This window comes from Camarhynchus parvulus, chromosome 1A (assembly GCF_901933205.1).
Source record: "Camarhynchus parvulus chromosome 1A, STF_HiC, whole genome shotgun sequence".
Lineage (NCBI taxonomy): Eukaryota > Metazoa > Chordata > Aves > Passeriformes > Thraupidae > Camarhynchus > Camarhynchus parvulus.
Genome location: NC_044586.1, coordinates 26,737,591 through 26,753,114, shown reverse-complemented (window position 1 = coordinate 26,753,114; position 15,524 = coordinate 26,737,591). Strand labels below are relative to the sequence as shown.

Below are 15,524 nucleotides of genomic sequence, written 5' to 3'. Positions count from 1 at the left end.
TGGTTTAAGTAACATATTGGGTGGAATAGAGACAGGGATGCATAAATTTTGTGTTTGCAAAGGTAGGTGTTTCAGCATACCCTTTGTTGTCTCTTAAAGTTGCTTTTATTATGTGTTTGGTGAGTCTACCTATCTTTGTCTAAAACTGTCCTTTGACTTGCTTTTCTTTTTCCTGAGGGAATTTGCCAGGCTGCTTTGCAACAGCAAATTACTACAATGGATATGTACATGCATATTTCAGACAGCACAGGGTCTCCAAGCTAATTGAACTTGTAAAGCAGTCCTAAGGTGGCATAGAAACCTGTAAGGACTGTGTATATGCTGATACTAAAAAAAAAAAACCTGCAAGTTTTCTGTTCCACCTCACTTTGAAGTTCTTTGTTAGCATTGGTAGCCTGTGGTTAAAACATAATAACTGCACTGTCTTATTTTTTTTGTTCTTTAGGAAAAAAAAAAGGTGATGCTTAAGAGACCATATAATGTGTGAGGAGAATGGAAAAAAAAAAGAAATATTATTAGACAAGGATATCCATGGCAGCAATTAATAAGAATAGAAGTTTCACTACTTTCTGTGTTGAGAGCATGTGACTGCTGTTGTTCAACATTGGAAGCTTGGATCCTGGTGAAGGAAATGCTGCAAGCTAAGATTTCCCTTAGGCTGTAAAACCTGATCCATGACTGATTCTAGAACCATGGTCTTGTAGTTCTGATGTTGCAACAAGGAAATGTATATACAGTACAAGTTTACAACCCAAGCAGATGCTGCTCTGCTAACCTGGTTATCAAAGGTGTGGATGGATGGTTGTTTCAGTATCTTGTGTATTTCTGAAAACAAGGTCACACCTAGGAAACAAGCTCCTAAGAGCTTTGATTTTGCTTGCAGGCTTCACCAAAATGTTAGAACTGTGAAAAGTTACTGTAAAACAGGAACTAGCCTGCATTTTCTTGATTGTATGCAGTGTGAAGTGAAATTGGGGTGGGAAATGGAGAGGGTATGTGGTCAGTGTTAAAACACAAGGATAGATGAAATTAAGAACACTCCAGAGTTGCAAAATGAAATTTTCCTCACTTCATAAAACATGTAGAACTGTTGAATAAAATTATGGATTTAATTTACAATAGTTCTTTTTACTGTGAATTGGACAGAGGTTGACACTAGAAGGTAACATCTTTCAAGCCTTCATCTAATACTGCCTGCAATGTCTCTCAGAAATTAATTAAATTAATCTCGGTAGTTTGAATTACAGGCTATTGCTATTTTATTCCTTCACATCTGGGAAAAGTGGTAGGTATTTTCTTTGTGAAGTTTTATGTATTCAGCAAGAATATACATTATCCCTGTATTTTCACAGGGCTGTGCTGTTTAGTAGTTAATAGTACAGCTGTAAGAAGTCAATTGTCACTTAAAAACCAAACTGAAAAGTTCTGCAGACTAACTCATAAGCATCTGTATAGTTGTGCACACAAATTGCCATTACATGTCTATAAATAGTCATCTACTCATCCTTTATAATTGGAAGGAACAAAGGTTTTCTATATGTTAAATATTGGAAAAGTCTGCAAGAATTGTAATCATTTATATGCAGTGTCAAGGTAAGAGCCCAAATCTCAATCATGTTTAGAGGTTACCATCTAATTGAAAATAAGTGTCAGTGTTTTCCTTTCAAAAAAAACATTGTTACCAATAATTGCTTAGAGGCAAGTGAGTAGAGCAGAACAAGTAATGGTAAAATGAACAATTCTGGTTTGTTTTCACTGCTGCCACTGGCAATGAATTCAACAGCACTTTGGGCTCTCAGCTGGTTGCTAAATTAAAGTATTTGAAGAACGCACGTTTCATTTGTCCTTTTCCTACTTGAGCAGCTGGAGTGTAGTTTATTCAAGAGGCACTTAACCAACCTTGATATCTTTGACAGTGCTATTGGGCACTTTGGTCATTGTAGGCCAGTCTCCCTGGATTCTCAACTTTGTTGTGAAATAGAGCAAGTAGAGCCAGGGTTTAAGGGCCTTCCTTGGAATTTTGATAGGAGTCCCTTAGCTGACCAAAGTTGGGGTGCAGTCATTTGTCCAGAAGTAAGAGCTGGGATATTCAGCACGTCTCTTGCTTTCCTGGCTTATGTGTGTATGCTGTTGCAGAGCACTATAATCAAAAGTATATGATCAAAACAATGAAAAAGTGGAGTTATTGCCTCTTCAGTAACTGGAGAGCTGAACTTGTCTGTGCTAGTCTTGTACTATGTAAAAATGAGTGAAATCACCCTGTGCTGGAGAAGGCATAGTTAAGGATAGGTAAGGCCAAGCACGGGTCCTGTTGTTACAGAACATTCTGCTTTTAACAAACCAGTAAGAAACAATTCTGTGAGCCCTTGTAGCATAGGCTATGCCATGGTGCCCTGCAAGCTGACCCTCCGAAGGTGGAGCTCGGCTAGGGAGTCTGCAGGCAGTGCTTGGTGCTGGATCTGGCCGTGCTTGGGCTGGCAGGGTTCTCAGCTGGAGTCTGGCGAGAGGGGTGAGCTTTTTACAAAGTATTACTGGATGTGATTATCAGACGTGGAACCTAGAGTGATACCGAGGACTTAATATTTAAAAGTGGGTGCGATGCTAGGGCTTGGAGTTCATCTTAAACATCTCCTCCAATCCTGGTGCTTTCATGATTCGGTGTGACTAATGCAGAGCACGGGTCAAGGCCAGCGCAGGGACTTCGCGTTCGGGCGTGTCTCTGGTTTGACATTGCCCTGGGAAAGGCTGCGGGAGGCACGTGGCGCGGCTGGCAAGCGCCCTGAGCCGGGCAACGATAACAAGGACCAGAAGCTGAGGCGCGGGGCTTATCGCTGTAGGGCGGGCTCACACAGCCCGAGCAGCGGGCCGCAACGCGTCAGTGCCAGCGGAGCTGCACCCGCGGCCGCTCCCGGGGCGCTGAGGGCCGGGCTCGGCCCGTGCGCGGAGCGAACGCGGCCCCGCCCGGGCGCAGGCGCGGAGCGGGAGGGCGGTGGCGGCGCGTGCGCGGCGGTTGGCGTGGCGCCTCCGCCAATCGCGGCGCGGCTCGTTGTGCGGCGGCCCCGCCCCCGGCGCGGTGAAGGACAAGGTGACGGCGCGGGGCCCGCGTTCAGCCTCTGCCGCAGCGGCTCCATCTTGCGAGGTGAGTCGGGGCGCCGCGGGCCGCCCGCCGCCGGGGACCGGGCTCAGCCTCGGGGCTGCAGGGCCGCCTCACGGCTGCGAGGCCAGGGCTCGGCGGCCGCGGCCTGGCAGGGTTTTCTGGTCTCACGTCGCTCTGCTCTTCTCGCCCGCCTCAGGTCGCCATGTTCTCGTCCATCGCGCCGCTCGCGCGGCACAACCCGTTCTACGCGCCGCATTTCCAGCTGGTGCAGGACGGCGTGAGAAAGCGCCCAGCGGAGCCCGCGGAGGCCTCCGCCACGCGGCGGAGCCTGGCGGCCGCGTCCGCCGGCGAAGGTGAGAGCGGGACGGAGGGGCCGCGGCGGAGGCGAGGCCCGCGGGCGTGCGGGGCTGGCGGTGCCTGCGCTGATCCCGCCAACGCGGGCCTGTGCCCAGCAGGGCGGCGCAGGGGATGTCGGCGCCCAGGGGGGCTCGGCCGGGCCGGGAGGGGCCGATGCTGGGCCTGCGCGCCCGCTTGGAGGACGAGGAAGGGCACGGGTGGGGGAGGCGCTGGCAGTGCTTCCGCTCTCCCGGCCGTGTGTGCTGAGGAGCTGGAGGGATCCAGGTTTTCCGGGAAAGGACATCGGAAGGTTCTAGTGCAGAGTAATCACAGAAACCCCTGTAGATTTTGTCTTGGGGAGCAGAGAGAGCTTTTTCTGACTCTGCATGGCCTGCAGCCTCAGGAACCGAGGTTGTAGGCCTGTACTAATTTCATCGGTGGAGAAGAGCAGCGACTGAAATCTGTGGATTCGAAAGACTATCTCTCCCATCCTTTTTCTCTTATTTTTTTCACCAGTTAATTCATAGCTGGGTACGTGAACATCTAGATACAGTAGGGGCGCTTGCTGCTGTTACTTTTTAGTTTTTTTTTTTTCTTTTTACTTGTTGTGGGACGTACACCAGATAACTTGCTATTTAAGATACAGGCAGGCACTTAAGAGTTAAGCGCAAGTGCTTTCTCTATGTTTCCCAGTTAATTTGTTGACTTCTGAAGGTCAGACCTTGATGATACTTGCAGTACCACAGAATGGGTGAGGGTGGAAAGGATCACAGTGAGTCATCGTCATCATCCTTACAGGTCCAACTTCCCTGCTGAAGCAGGGTCATACTGGAGCAGATTGCACAGGTCTGTGTCCAGATTCTTGAATATCTCCAGGGAGGGAGACTCCACAGCCTCTTTGGGCGACCTGTTTCAGTGCATGGTCATTACAGTAAAGAAGTTTTTATTTTCAGATAGAACCTCCTGTGCATTAGTGTCTGCCATTGCTTCTTGTCCTGTTGCCACTGAAAAGAGCCTGGATCCATCCTCCTGACACCCTCCCAAAAATAGTTACAGTGATGAGGTCCACTTTCAGTCATCCTTTCTTGAGGCTGAACAGACCCAGTTCCTTCAGCCTTTCTTCATAAATGAGGTGTTCTAGTCTCCTCATCATCTTTGTCACCTTCCCCTGGACCTGCTCCAGGAGCTCCGTGTCTGTCTTGTACTGAGGGGTGCAGGGCTGGCCACAGCACTCCAGATGTAGCCTCACGAGGGCTGAGTAAAGGGACCGGATCACCCTCGAGCTGCTGGCAGTGCTCTTCCCAGTGCATTACAGGATACCCTGGTGGAGTGGCCTTCTTGGCCACGGGGACACACACTGCTGGCTCATGGACAGCTTAGCTACCCAGCAGGACCCTCAGCTCCTTCTCTGCAGAGCCATTTCCAGCAGGTTGGCCCCCAGCCATGGGGCTGTGCCTCCCCAGGTACAGGACCCTGTATTTGCCTTTGTTGAACTTAATTCAGTTCTTTTCTGCTTGCCTCTCCAACCTGTTGAGGTCCATCTGAAGTAGAGGTGGATATTAAAATTCTAATTCTTTTAAGCTGTCAGTAACTTAAAAGTGTCTCTCTGGTTTTACTTGAAAAAAAAAAGTAGGAATTACTTTCAGCAAGCTACCTCCTCTGAAGTACTGTGATTATTGAAGTATTTCAGTGGAGTTGCATGAACATTCATATAATACATGAAAGAGGTTCGTTTTATGAAATCTTCAAGAAATTATTTGGGGCTTTCAGTGTAGTAATCCTCCTGCCAGCTAGCTAAAGCCCTAAATCGCTCTTTGGTATGCTAAATATATTCAGTAGGTGCACTTATTTCTTTAAAGCATTATGCTTAATCTTCATCCTGTTTGTTGGCAGTTGAGGTCAAAGGTGGCCAAAGTTTTTCAATCTTTATTATCTTTTCTGCTGAGTTAGTTATTTCATGTATGCAACTGGTTCTCTGGCTTTTGTATTGAGAATATAACACGTTGCAGACGACATCTGAAGTTGCACAAGGTCACACAAAGTCAGTACAAGCCACACGACCTTCTGAGATCAGCTCAGGGCATCAGCCACACCGGCGCTCCAAGAGAGCGAGTATTTTATGACCAGCTCATGGAATTTGTCCTTGTTACCATGTCAGATTGGAAGCAGAGATATGAAATTGTTACAATGTAGCTGTCTAAATAGAGTAGATATATTTTTATGCCATATGTATAATTTGTGTTCCCTAAGGGTGCTTGTCTTAAATCAGTACCTGGGTATGTTAGAAGTGTGCCCGGTTCAGCTGGTTCTCAAGTTACGGTTTTTAGAAAATTTGACTCTACCTCTGAAATAAAAAGTCCAAGACCATCTGTGGCTTTATTTTCTGAATACTAATGTACCACTACGAAGCTAGGCACCTCTAAAGAGCTCAAGCCTAATTGATACCGGCTTTCTTAATTCCCGTATTTGAACACCAGGCTGACAGGTCAGTCTGAATAGCATTGTAATCCAGCACATAAAACTCTCTTTTCTCTTGCTACTATAAAGGTCTGTCCCTGTCATTTGAGGAGTATGACTTTAAATTACTGTGATAAAGGCAATGTGAACAAGCAGTTCTGAGATCTGGCAGCATGGTAGTTGCTGCAGGGCTGTGGTGCTGTTGGCCAAAGACACAGCTAGACAGAGCTGGCCCAAACAGACCTGGAGTCTGTTCTCTGATTACACCTGCCTGATCTGTGTGTGTTTAACCAGCCATTCTAGAAAGAGCAGACTGTTTCTGCTAGCCAAGCTATTTTGGAGCTATGTGTAAGTCCCAGACCAACATATTTACAGTCGTTAGCAGTGTCTCAATTAAAAATAAGTAATTCTGATAACTGATTTTTAGCTTTTAACTTAGGTTCACTATGGCATCTGTGATTTGATATTTATTCTTTTAAATAAAGAAAAACTTTTTGTTGTTTGGGCAATTTTTAAATGTAAGGTGAAAAATATAAAAACAAAATGTAATGTAAAATCTGGAACATTTGTGGGAAGGAGTTCCTTTAAAAGTTATGTTAGCAAAGTTATGAGCTGGATAAGCCTGCTAGTGTTATCTGCTGCTCTGCTGGTGCTGTTGAACATCATTGTCAGCTTCTGTTGATGTTCATAAAGGAATTCAGAACCAGAAAGATGGCAAAGAAGCTCTACATAAGATAGGCTTTTGCTGTCTTTTAGTTTTCATTAGTGTTTCTTGGTAAGTTGTAACACTTTATGTCTATTCCATTATATTAAAGTGACACCAGTAAATTTAGTAGCAAAAGATTGTTTTTCTACTTTGGAGAATATTTTTTACATAGTGTATTATTTTCTGTATTCTTATTCAGTATGTTGGATTTGCTTTTATGTATATTTTTAAAATGTTGAGCATAGTAGCAGAACTGTGCTGCTAATTTATGCTTATTTTTCACTATTCATTGTAAATTTGACTGTTTCTTATTTGCACTCACACATAGCCTCTATGGCTTCTTCAAAAATGAAAGAAGAAAATGGATTTTTTCTTTCCAGCTCCAGTAACTTTGTTGTATAGCAGTATGTGAAAATTGATAGTTTTTCTAAGATTGGATGATTTTATACACAATATATACACTGTATAGGACAGTGCATATGAAGTATCTCTTGAATAAATGTGACCTGAAAGATTCTTTAATGAACCTTGTGTATGAGCATTCAATGGGATGATAAATAGCAATCTGCTGTTTCATTAAACAAGCTCTATACATATGAGATTCTGTATTTGAAAGACAGTTTATAAAAAGTCTTTGTAAATAATCTGAGAAATGTCTGCATATGTCCAACACCAATATTGTAGCTTTTTATAGTCTCTACTTAAAAGAGACTACTTTAAAAAAAGTCTCTACTTAAACTCTACAGAAGTTAAACTGTCATAGAATATTTAACTAAAGAATCTTTGTCTTTTGAGTACTAGAGGAATACTATTCTTATTTCCTGGATATAAGAAATTGTTGGGCATTGCAACTTTGAGTCATAGTTTCTGCTAGTAACTTCTGGGATTAATTTCTATGGTTTTAGTGGGCTCTGAGCTAAAACTTCAGTGTTTCTTCCTTTGGTTATTTGAAAGAACAAATTCAGTTTGGAAGGCTTAGAATCAAGTCTTGTCAGTCCAAAATGTTTTAATTTAAAGCAAAAGAATTTTTCATTATAACAATATATTCAAATAATACAGCATGGGAGATTATTTCAGTTTAATACTTTTGAGAAAGTAGCACTTAGTTTTGTTTATTTTCTGATCATTGTTACCATTTATGATTGATCATATATATGTAATTTTTTCCAATTAACTAGAATACAGCTGTGCCTATGGCTCAAACAGATTCTTTGTCCTTTGTGGCCTTGGTGGGATTATTAGCTGTGGAACAACACATACGGCACTGGTTCCTCTAGACCTGGTTAAATGCAGAATGCAGGTTTGTTCTGCATGTTGGTATGTGATGACAGAGCATGTTCAGTGTGGTATACTTAATTACTAATGAGATGGAGGCATAAACTATACCCTGGACATGGCTGTCCAGCAGTGCATGGAGTTGATATAAAAGCATGGTGTGTCTTTATTTTTTGCTGCAGAATACAGTTGTGAATATGGCTCGCTCAAGTTTTATGCTCTCTGTGGCGTTGGTGGGGTCCTAAGTTGTGGCCTTACACACACTGGTGTCGTACCTCTGGATTTAGTGAAATGTCGTATGCAGGTTTGTATCAACTTAAACATTTCTTGAACTTCTGTTTTCTATGTAGCCAGCATATTAAGAATTGGCAGTAGGGATGCAGTCTTTTGTGGATGAGAAGAAGCAAGTAAACTTGAATGCTGCTTTATCAAATCTACTGCTGTAAGACTAGCAAAATACCACTTTAAAGAGAAGTAAAGGTATTACGGATTATCTGGATGCATTCTTTTTGACAGCATTTAAGGCACGTTTAACTGACTATCTTTGCTAAAAGGCATCCACCACAATGTTACTCTGCTGGCTCTTAGCTGTCCAGCATTATTCCAGTGCTTTTGGAGTAAGGAAATAGTATCTTTTGGATCTGTGGTTTTTAGCCTGGAGTGACATGCATGTGTAATTTGATCCATTAACACCATGGATATCAATGCATGGCTTATGGATTGGATATTTTCTAATAATGCCACTTTGAACAGAGTGGCTGAAACTTGATTTGATATCATGAAGGCCATTGATGCTTGCAGCTGCTTTCCTTGAAGTGGTTTTTGATCAATCTGAAAGCTGCATTGCACTTGTGACACATTAAAATAATTTTGTGAACGACCATGGATGAAAACATACTAATGGATTTATTCAGGCAAATCTGCAAGAATGGAGCAAATTAAAGCACTCTTTTAAATTCCTGGAAATATAGTAGTTCATTATTTCCCTGTTGCATAGGCTGATTATAAAAATGGTCATTTTGTTATTATAGAACTCCTGAAATTAGGAGGGAACTATGAATTAATCAGACCTCCTTGTCATGCTAGAAGTATGCATGTGCTGTTCTTCAAAACAGTGTTCTTTGGAATGGCCTTTATTTAATGTTTACCAGAGAGACTTTTCACGTTCTTGAGAGCATCTGGAATTCTGGTCTCAAACTAGGAAATCTGTAGCACATCAGACATGCTCAGTGTGGGCTACCAGTTCTGCTTTATTTTATGGTCAGGGTGGTGGTACTTCCCCTTCCCTCTCCAGCACTTAGAGGGAAGTTCAGGAGGGGGGTTCCATTTGGATTCCAGGTGTGATCTTGTAAAACCTGTCAGCATTTATCTCTTTACAGATCCAGTACAGAGCATGTTACTAATCCTTCCTAAGTTCTCCAGGAAGAAACCTGTTGCCTGCCCTCTCATGTCTTTTTAAGAAGAGGTCACCTTTGCCATGGTTTAACTGAAACCAGGACACCTGTTACACACCTAATAACTAAGCATGGTTCTGACTAGAACGTAGTCCCATTTTACAGTGCCTGATTAAATATCCAATTTTGTAAAATTATGTCTCTTTCTAAAATTGACATATTTAGGTGAACTAGATCTCAAGTATGTTCCTAGACTGCAAGACAAAATACCAGTCAGTGCAGGTTGGCATCCATGTTTCGTAGCTCTTTCTGAAAGCTTTGATGGGCATCCAGTTTGATATCTTCCTTTTTATCCAGAGGAGCTGTTGGATGATGTCAAATATGAAAAGTAACAGTGGGATGTGACATAATTTCCTGTTGAAAAGTTTTTGCTAAATTACTTCCTTTCACCTGAAAGAAATTGTTCAAGTCAGTCTGTGTTAAATTTCTGATAAGTTAATAAAATCTCACTCAATATTTTATGGGCAGAAGACAATTGGTGTGTAGCCTTTATTGCCAAGTTGAAGTACAAGTGTGGAAGTTTTTGAGTAGTCTTTGATCTGGTTTGCTCCATCTTAATCTGACTATGTGGAGAGATCATACAGGAGAAACAACCTTCTCTGATTAGTAATCATGTGAATCACTAGGTTTTTGGCAGTGCTTGAGTGTACATAGGTAGAGTGTGTAAAGTAGATAAAATTGCTGGCAGGACCCATTAAATTTTTTAAAAATCTGATCTATACATAGTTGCACAAGTACACCACTGACAGTGTTAGAACAGTGATTTCAGTAAGTCTTTTCATTACAGTTGCATTGTTAGTTTGGAGAATTAAAGTGAAACAAAATTCAGTTTGGTGGTTTCTGAGTATTGAGGAAAAACATACTGGCTGTTAAAATGAGTCAGGGTTTGAGAGTAGCAAGTAACCATTAGTGTAACTGTGTGGTGTGTACATCATCTGTCCAGGGAACTGATATCATGACAGGAAACCAGCTGTTTGAGGAATAGAAAAATTTAAGATTTTGTATGGGGGTGTGAGAAGGAAAAAAGTAAGCTATATCAAACATTTAACTGTCTTTTTTTTCTAGGTCGATCCACAAAAATACAAGAGCATCTTCAATGGATTTTCAGTGACAATCAATGAAGATGGTGTTCGTGGCTTGGCTAAGGGATGGGCTCCAACTTTTATTGGCTATTCCATGCAAGGGCTTTGTAAATTTGGTTTTTATGAAGTTTTCAAAATCCTGTATGGCAACATGCTGGGAGAGGTAAGCCTTAAATGTTTTTTGTAAAGCTATATGTCTGCAGCATAATAGTATTAGTGATAAGGAGTAATCACAAAAGCATGACTCATTAATAAAAATGTGTGTTTCAATTCCTTTCAGGAAAATGCCTATTTGTGGCGTACTTCGCTATATTTAGCTGCATCTGCCAGTGCGGAGTTTTTTGCTGACATTGCTCTGGCTCCAATGGAAGCTGCCAAAGTTCGCATTCAAACACAGCCTGGATATGCAAACACTCTACGGCAGGCTTTACCCAAAATGTTTGCAGAAGAAGGCATCTGGGCGTAAGCATCCCTTCATTTTAATTGCATTTCTTGATTTTCAGTACGTTTTCTTAATGAAGAGCTGATGCTATAACTAATTTTGGCCTTAGCTTGTAATACTTTTTGTTCTTTGTATTTCAAGGTAAGAACTTAATGTACTTCAGGCAATCTGTGCTGAACTGGCTGTTAATTCCACATGCTCCTTAGATCCATCTTTGTGAGTATCTTTGTGCTGAGTTCTGCTGGATAACTTCAGTTTCTAGCAGTTCCAGTCAGAGATACTCAGCAACTTTCTGGTTGTACGGTCAAAGATGCTTGAGTCATTGGCATGTGAGAGCAATATAACTGCATGTTAGCTTTCTGTTCTGATAGAAGTGGCTGTAGATGTACAGGTCATGTTTCACTATCAGGACTTGGCTGGTATGCAGACATTACCCTTACTGCGCTGGTAGTATCAGTACTACATTGCTGCAGTGTATTGTAATCTGAAAAGTGACTAAAGAAACTGCTGTGCAGCCTGGGCATCAGGAAAATTTCAATTTGTGTTGCTGTTTGAAGGTAGTACTTAGGAATTTAAACAACTCTAATTTCTGTAGGTATTACCAGCATTACAGGGTCAGTATATAGAAGTTGTACAGTAGCAATAAATAAGCTAATTCATTTCAGGTTAGAAATACACTTAAATAATGAAGAAAATGAAACTGAGATTGTCTCTTCTCTGATTAAGTTTCTATAAAGGTGTTGCTCCACTGTGGATGAGACAGATTCCATACACAATGATGAAATTTGCCTGCTTTGAACGTACTGTTGAAGCTCTCTACAAGTACGTTGTTCCCAAGCCACGAAGTGAATGTACAAAAGGAGAACAGCTGGTAGTCACATTTGTTGCAGGCTATATTGGTAAGGAATCTTTTAAGTTCTACACTTCATTAATGGATTACTGCAAATCTAGAGACCTGTTGCTTTTCAGAGTATTAACTGAAAAGTGACATTAGCAGATGTCACTAACATGGGAGAACTTCCCTGCAGCTTTGAAATGTGCAGGAGAAATAACTGTAAAATCGGTCTGTTAGGGGAAAATGGGTCTGTAATAGGACACTTTTCTTAACTGCTCCTATATGTTACCAGTATTGATGGCCAGATTTAAAAACTGCAGCTGATTTCAGTGAAAATTTGCATCTTTCTCAGTCTTGGGAATCTTTGGATGGAAGGGGGGAATTTTCAATATCCAAGGATTCAGAAGTTTTTTTCTGGCTGTTTTCTTCTGTTCAGAAGTTTCAGGTGGTTGTACTTAGTGTACACAGTATTGGTACAGCTAAAACACCACAGAACTAATGTCAAATTATTCTTTCAGCTGGTGTGTTCTGTGCAATTGTTTCCCATCCTGCTGACTCTGTGGTGTCTGTGTTGAACAAAGAAAAGGGCAGCTCAGCTTCACAGGTTCTTATGAGGCTTGGATTCAAAGGTACATTCTTTCTTTCATGTATTTTGGATCAAGCAGTTTTGGTGTTTAGGGGAGGAGGTATTTTTCATGCCATTTTATGGTGCTCATGCTTTATGGTTTGCTCTCCAGGTGTATGGAAAGGTCTGTTTGCTCGTATCATTATGATTGGTACCCTGACTGCACTACAGTGGTTCATCTACGATTCTGTCAAGGTTTATTTCAGACTTCCTCGCCCACCTCCACCTGAAATGCCAGAATCTCTGAAGAAGAAGCTTGGTCTAACTGAATAGACAACTCATGGACTGACTGCTGGCTGACCCAGTGATGAGTTTCATTAAACTTTTATATATTTGACTATGTAGAAAACAAACTATACAATGTCATTATTGGTTGTGCCCTCATCTCACATGAGGGTTTAAATTCTACCACTGTCATTGCCTGAAATAAATGAGAAACAGAGTGCTTAGTGTCGGTTTACTACTGCATATGTAAGCTTCATTTCATAGTAGCAAATACCTCAAATACTCTCCTGGCTTCCCCAAAAAAGTTTTTAAAAAAATACCCTGTTTCACACTTTAGAAACTAGAGAAATGTTACCCTTCCACTTAAAATTAGGTTTTCACTGTTTCCAGAGAAGTGCCAAGAACCTGTCCTTGCACTTGGAGCCCACTGATCATTTGCCTGTAATAAGCTGTTACTGTGGAACAGCTGAACTCCTGAATGGCTGAGATGAGACTGGAGTCTGGTTGGGCATCCTAGTCATGATATCAGTGTTTCTCACAGAGATAAAAGGAACCTTATGCATACTAGAGCTGTTTCTGCCTTGGGATGGTCATCCCAACTTAACTTATGCTTACGTGACTAATTTCTGCTTCTGTTGGCTTTGAACCACACCAAAGAACTTGGCCCTTCTGATTGTCCTGTGGAATTAAACAGTAGTTGCTACCTCTTAACTAGAGAAAAGCTGATGTTAATAAAGATTTTCAAATATATTTGACTACTAATGGTGTACTTCAGCTTTACAAGAAAATAAAAATGGCTTGTCTTTTATTCTAAAGTTTTGAAAAACTTGCCAGCTTTTCCCTATCTTTGCTACAGCTGTAGTTTTTTATTTCAGTTATTTTTTTCTGAATTAGTATAATACTGAATTATGGTTGAACCATGTATTTCTGCAGCTCAAGGAGCCATACCAGGTTTTCTGGACCTTGATGTGAAGAAATACATGCTCCTCAGCACACAAGAGGAGACAATTAAGGCAATGTAAAGGTATTTATTTCTGATTTTTTTTCTCAAGTCTTAGTGGAGGGAGATGGTGCTGCCTTCTGCATTTCACCTGTTCAATAACACACAGTTGGTAATCACTACACCCTATCCAGTACTGCTTTGCCACAAAGTAGAGCTGGAGCTGATGTGGTTTTTTTGCAGTTCTGTGGATAGGCTGCCTTATAGCATGTGAGGTGTTGATACTGAACTTAGCTTGGCACTTACTTCTGTTATACTGCTTCTTCATCTTGACTTGGCTCCTTCAGAGCCAAAAGGACAAATCAGGCAGGTGCCATTGGAATATCATAAATGTACTGACTGCTGCATCTTGCTGGAGTCAGATGTGCCTGCTATTGTAGCACTGAGCTTCTCACCCCCTGGGAAAATCCTCCAATTTCCAAGACTTTGAATGATTATGCTAAACAAGAAAGCTGGGTCTTATTTTGAATTGTTGCCTTTCAGAATGTAGAGTAAAAGCTAGAACTACATCCATTTCCCTGTCACCATGACAGTAATAAAGGCACTCAGAGCGGCTGGTATCTGCCTGCATTATGCAGCAAAGTCAAATTTAGACCCTAAGTCTAAATAAAATACTTGTACAAGTACTTTGTTGTTGAATTAAAATTATTTCATGCTAAAAGTATGTAAATCTTTTTCCCATCATGAATGGGAAGCTCTGAAATTATTTAATGAGTCATTAAATACTTGTAAGAGCTTCCTTGGAGAAGAGCCCTTACTATGACTTGATCTTGTATTAAGACTGTTAAATCACCTTTTGAAGTTATGTGTATGGTGCAGCTTGCTAGGCAAAACTGTCACTTTTGTGTACTGAAAATCAGTTTCTTTAGAGGTATTTTTTAACTCAGTAGATTCTTCTTTCTTTGCTGAAAGTTCCTTCTAATCCTGGGAAAAGTGAAGAAAAATTTTAAGGCTGGCAGAAGACTGAGACAAGCTTGGCTCATGTAGTGAGGTAGTCTGTCAAGCAATCTAGTGCTGAGCTAAATTTCTCAAGGCTCTCATTCTGTATGTGGCAAAATCACACCCTTTTCCTCTAGGATTGAGTCCATGTTGCACAGTTGTTTAAAATACAACAATAAGAGCATCTTAAGTCCATTTTCTTATTGCTCACTGGGTAGACCTGAAACTATCTTTTAAAGATGCTTAGATAATTTTATCAAGGTAGACCTGAGATAAGACTACAAGGAGTAGCCAGCAGTTCCTCTCCTGTAACTGAGGAAGGGAAAATACACTTAGTGCTCCTTGCAGTGTTGTATTTCAGTGGAAAACGCAAGAGGGGGAGAGAATTGCCTTGCAGCTGCCAGCTTCATTGACATTCAGCCATAGGATTGTTCAGATGCTTGTTAGGAAAGGATGTTGCTTAAAGGGTTGCCTGCTGGTATTTTAAATAAGCTTCAGTGGGAAAAATGTAGTATTAAAATGCATTTAAAAGGTCAACTTTGTCATTGATAACTGCTTTGTGCATAATGCCTGGTACATTTTCTGAAGGTTGAGATAGAGCAATGGTACTTTTGGTGGATTTGCCCTTACATTGCAAGGAAAGTCCTGTATCCAAAAGAGGTACCCCATTTTGAACTTAGGTAACTCCAGACCCATCAATAAACCCCAAAGTGCTCTGTAAAACATGGATTATGTATATGCTGCTTGTGTATATTTTATGAAGGAGAAAACATACTTTCTTGCTGGTTTTGGAGCTGAGATGAGCTTTCTGGTTTAAAGCATACCATATATATAAATTTGGAGTAACAACTGCATTTGCACATGGTGTTTGTATCAGGCTGTACTACAGATGAAATGTGCTGACGCTCACTGATACTTGCGGAAATGTCTGTTGCATATCATTTTAAAATGGGCTGTAATAATACAAATACTTGTAACTCATTTACATTTTTACATAGAAATGATGTAGTTCACAGTGAAAACAATAAACATCCTGCTTTTTTATAGCAAA

General features: G+C 41.2%; 1 protein-coding gene and 1 non-coding gene across 3 annotated transcripts; both read left to right on the top strand.

Moving 5' to 3' along the window:
* Positions 1–3,038: 3,038 nt before the first annotated feature.
* On the top strand, positions 3,039–15,524 carry SLC25A3 (solute carrier family 25 member 3). 2 transcript variants are annotated; one of them, XM_030959489.1, is made up of 8 exons: positions 3,039–3,139; positions 3,294–3,450; positions 8,054–8,175; positions 10,391–10,570; positions 10,688–10,869; positions 11,576–11,748; positions 12,203–12,313; positions 12,422–15,524. In XM_030959489.1, exons 2-8 carry the CDS (start codon positions 3,300–3,302, stop codon positions 12,580–12,582), a joined length of 1,080 nt encoding a protein of 359 aa, XP_030815349.1. In that variant the 5' UTR covers positions 3,039–3,139; positions 3,294–3,299; the 3' UTR covers positions 12,583–15,524. The 2 variants fall into 2 exon arrangements, with proteins under 2 accessions (XP_030815349.1, XP_030815350.1); XM_030959490.1 differs by lacking the exon at positions 8,054–8,175 and adding an exon at positions 7,775–7,896.
* On the top strand, positions 11,042–11,281 carry LOC115910755. The gene has a single exon (XR_004061208.1). It is a non-coding gene; the product is annotated as a small nucleolar RNA SNORA53 (small nucleolar RNA).